General features: G+C 26.7%; 1 protein-coding gene across 1 annotated transcript in view; it reads left to right on the top strand.

Moving 5' to 3' along the window:
• Positions 1-1,871: 1,871 nt before the first annotated feature.
• LOC106298179 (heme-binding protein 2) overlaps positions 1,872-2,408 on the top strand; it is a 1,003-nt gene continuing 466 nt past the window's right edge. Inside the window, 1 exon segment of the mRNA XM_013734257.1 lies at positions 1,872-2,134. Within this exon segment, the coding sequence (XP_013589711.1) occupies positions 1,872-2,134 (263 nt within the window).

The following is a 2,408-nucleotide window of genomic DNA, read 5'->3' as shown; positions in this document are numbered from 1 at the left end:
TATCAATTTTTAAAACATAATAAGTTTACGGTATATTTTTTTCATTGAATAGATTGTTTCAAACTTTCATATGTATTTGTATCTTCTTCCATATATATATTTTTGGATTATTATTTCATTATTAAAATCCTAACTATATATATAAAGATTAGTAAAATATTTTTTTATTGTTATATTCAAAGATATTGTAAAATTTCATAAATTTAGAAAGTTTTTAAAAAATTAAACTTTTCGCTTCATAGATTTATATTATCGAGTAAATAATTAAACATTTAGTTTTTGTTTAATTTTTAAAATAAACTATATAATTTAAAATTTGTTTTCATTGGTTTAAGCTAGTAAAGATTAATCATTGTTAGATAATATGATTTTTGTTATTTAAAAAAAATCTTTACAATTTTAAAAGTTAACATCGACAAATATTTAAATAATTAACATATGAAGTATAATATTACAACATTAAATTATATCTATTTAATTTATACTATCTATAAATCCAATGGATCATCTATTGTTTAAATCTAATTATTGATAACCCAATAAAAATTTCTGGTAGGCCCAAAATTTAAATGATAAGATTAGAGATTAAATGTAACATTACTTTCTAGGAATATGTCAATTTTTAAAAAAATCACACATGAATCAAGGTTGTGACTTCTGTTTTAATATATACTAGATTTTGATCCGCGCTTCGAAAGCGCGGGTTTTTCGGATTATATTATACTACAAAATCATATTATATCAAAGAAGAGATTTTTTTAAAAATTATATAATCTATGAATTGGTTTATTTGAGATTTTATATGTACACTCCTATATAACTTTCTCTTAGGCCTTGACATTTTATCCCGACCAAAAAAGTAAACCGAAACCGACCTAAAAGTATAGTTTTGGTTTGATTAATATATATTTAACATGACCTTACCTATTGCAAATATTTGATATAATGGAAGAGGATAAAATAGATATAATTGACATGACCCTATGTGTTTTTTAGTATCGTTTATATCAAGTATTGTAGGAAGTTGGTTTAAACAAAAGGTTGAGTGAATTATTTGAAACATATGATATGATTTATATTAAATGTTGCGTAGTCACGTGGTATATTAAAAGATAAATAAAAAGCTGAGTGAGTTAAAGTAGATTTTTAAATGTTAAAGGACATTATTTGGTTGACATATTTGGGGTTAGTTATAATATTTGGTTATAAGTAATATGTTAGACTAAAAATGAATAGGTGAAAAGAACTTTCATAAATAGACTTTTTAGGTCTTTTTCTGTTTTAATAGTATTGATTGATGATGATTTTTTCTTCTAAATACCACTTAAAGTGATACGGAGGGAGTATAACTAAAGAATATGTTTTAGACAAATCTTTAAAACGATTCTTGCCATCTGACTCCCATTATAGGTCAAACTTCTTCGAATGTTATCTAGACAAGATTATTAATACCTTGTACTCTATTATTACCAAGGAAGGATCTAGGAATTTATTTTGATTGGGGCACATAATTATGATTATTATAAATAATAAATTATTTTTTTAAAGTATAAGATATATAATCTAAAATTTCAAAATTAATCTGAAAATTTGACAATCAACTAAAAACAATAAATGTAACATGATAAAAACAATTAAAAATCTAGAAAATAGAATTTTCAGTGTTATGATTACTAAATATTTTAGGCTTAACATTCACTTTGTCATGTTACATTTGTTATGCTTCTTGGTGGACTGGGGCACGTGCCACATCTATTGGTGTCCTGCGTCCGCCCCTGATTATTACGCCCAAAAACGCATATATAAATATTCATTACACAAGACATGTCAAATCGTATCTAAAGAAAAACCAGATTATTCATTTTTAAACCATGGAAACCGGTTTAACCATCTTAAAGATGTCGTTCTTCCTCGGCCTAGTCGTGGTTGTATCATGTTCTCAGGCTTTCGCACCGTGGAACCCATCTATGAGGATGCGTCCAGGAACGTGTGACCACTACGAGTGCCCAACCTACAAATTGGTACAAGCCGGACACGGCTACGAGATCCGCATGTATAACTCTGCGGTCTGGATGTCCACGGATCCCATAACCGCCCCATCCATGACTCAGGGCACCAAAACTGGTTTCCAACGGTATTACATTTTTCAATCTAATTTTCTTATAAATCTGTACTAGAATTTTGATTTAAATAGAACTGTTGAATTAAAAATAAATTTATTCTGTTTTATGTAAAGACAAAAAAAACGCAACAAAACTGAGTAAGATTTTTTTTTTTTAGCGATTTTTACGTTTCATTAACGTAAAGCATGTGATGCTTTTTTTTTGTAACAAACATGTGACGTTAGTATCCTAATTTATTATCTTAAATAAAAATTGATTTTGATAAAAAAAAAATTGATTTTTTTC

Source organism: Brassica oleracea, chromosome C6 (genome assembly GCF_000695525.1).
Source record: "Brassica oleracea var. oleracea cultivar TO1000 chromosome C6, BOL, whole genome shotgun sequence".
In the NCBI taxonomy this organism is placed as follows: domain Eukaryota; kingdom Viridiplantae; phylum Streptophyta; class Magnoliopsida; order Brassicales; family Brassicaceae; genus Brassica; species Brassica oleracea.
Note: the sequence above shows the minus strand (reverse complement) of the source record. Positions and strands in the feature narration are given on the sequence as shown.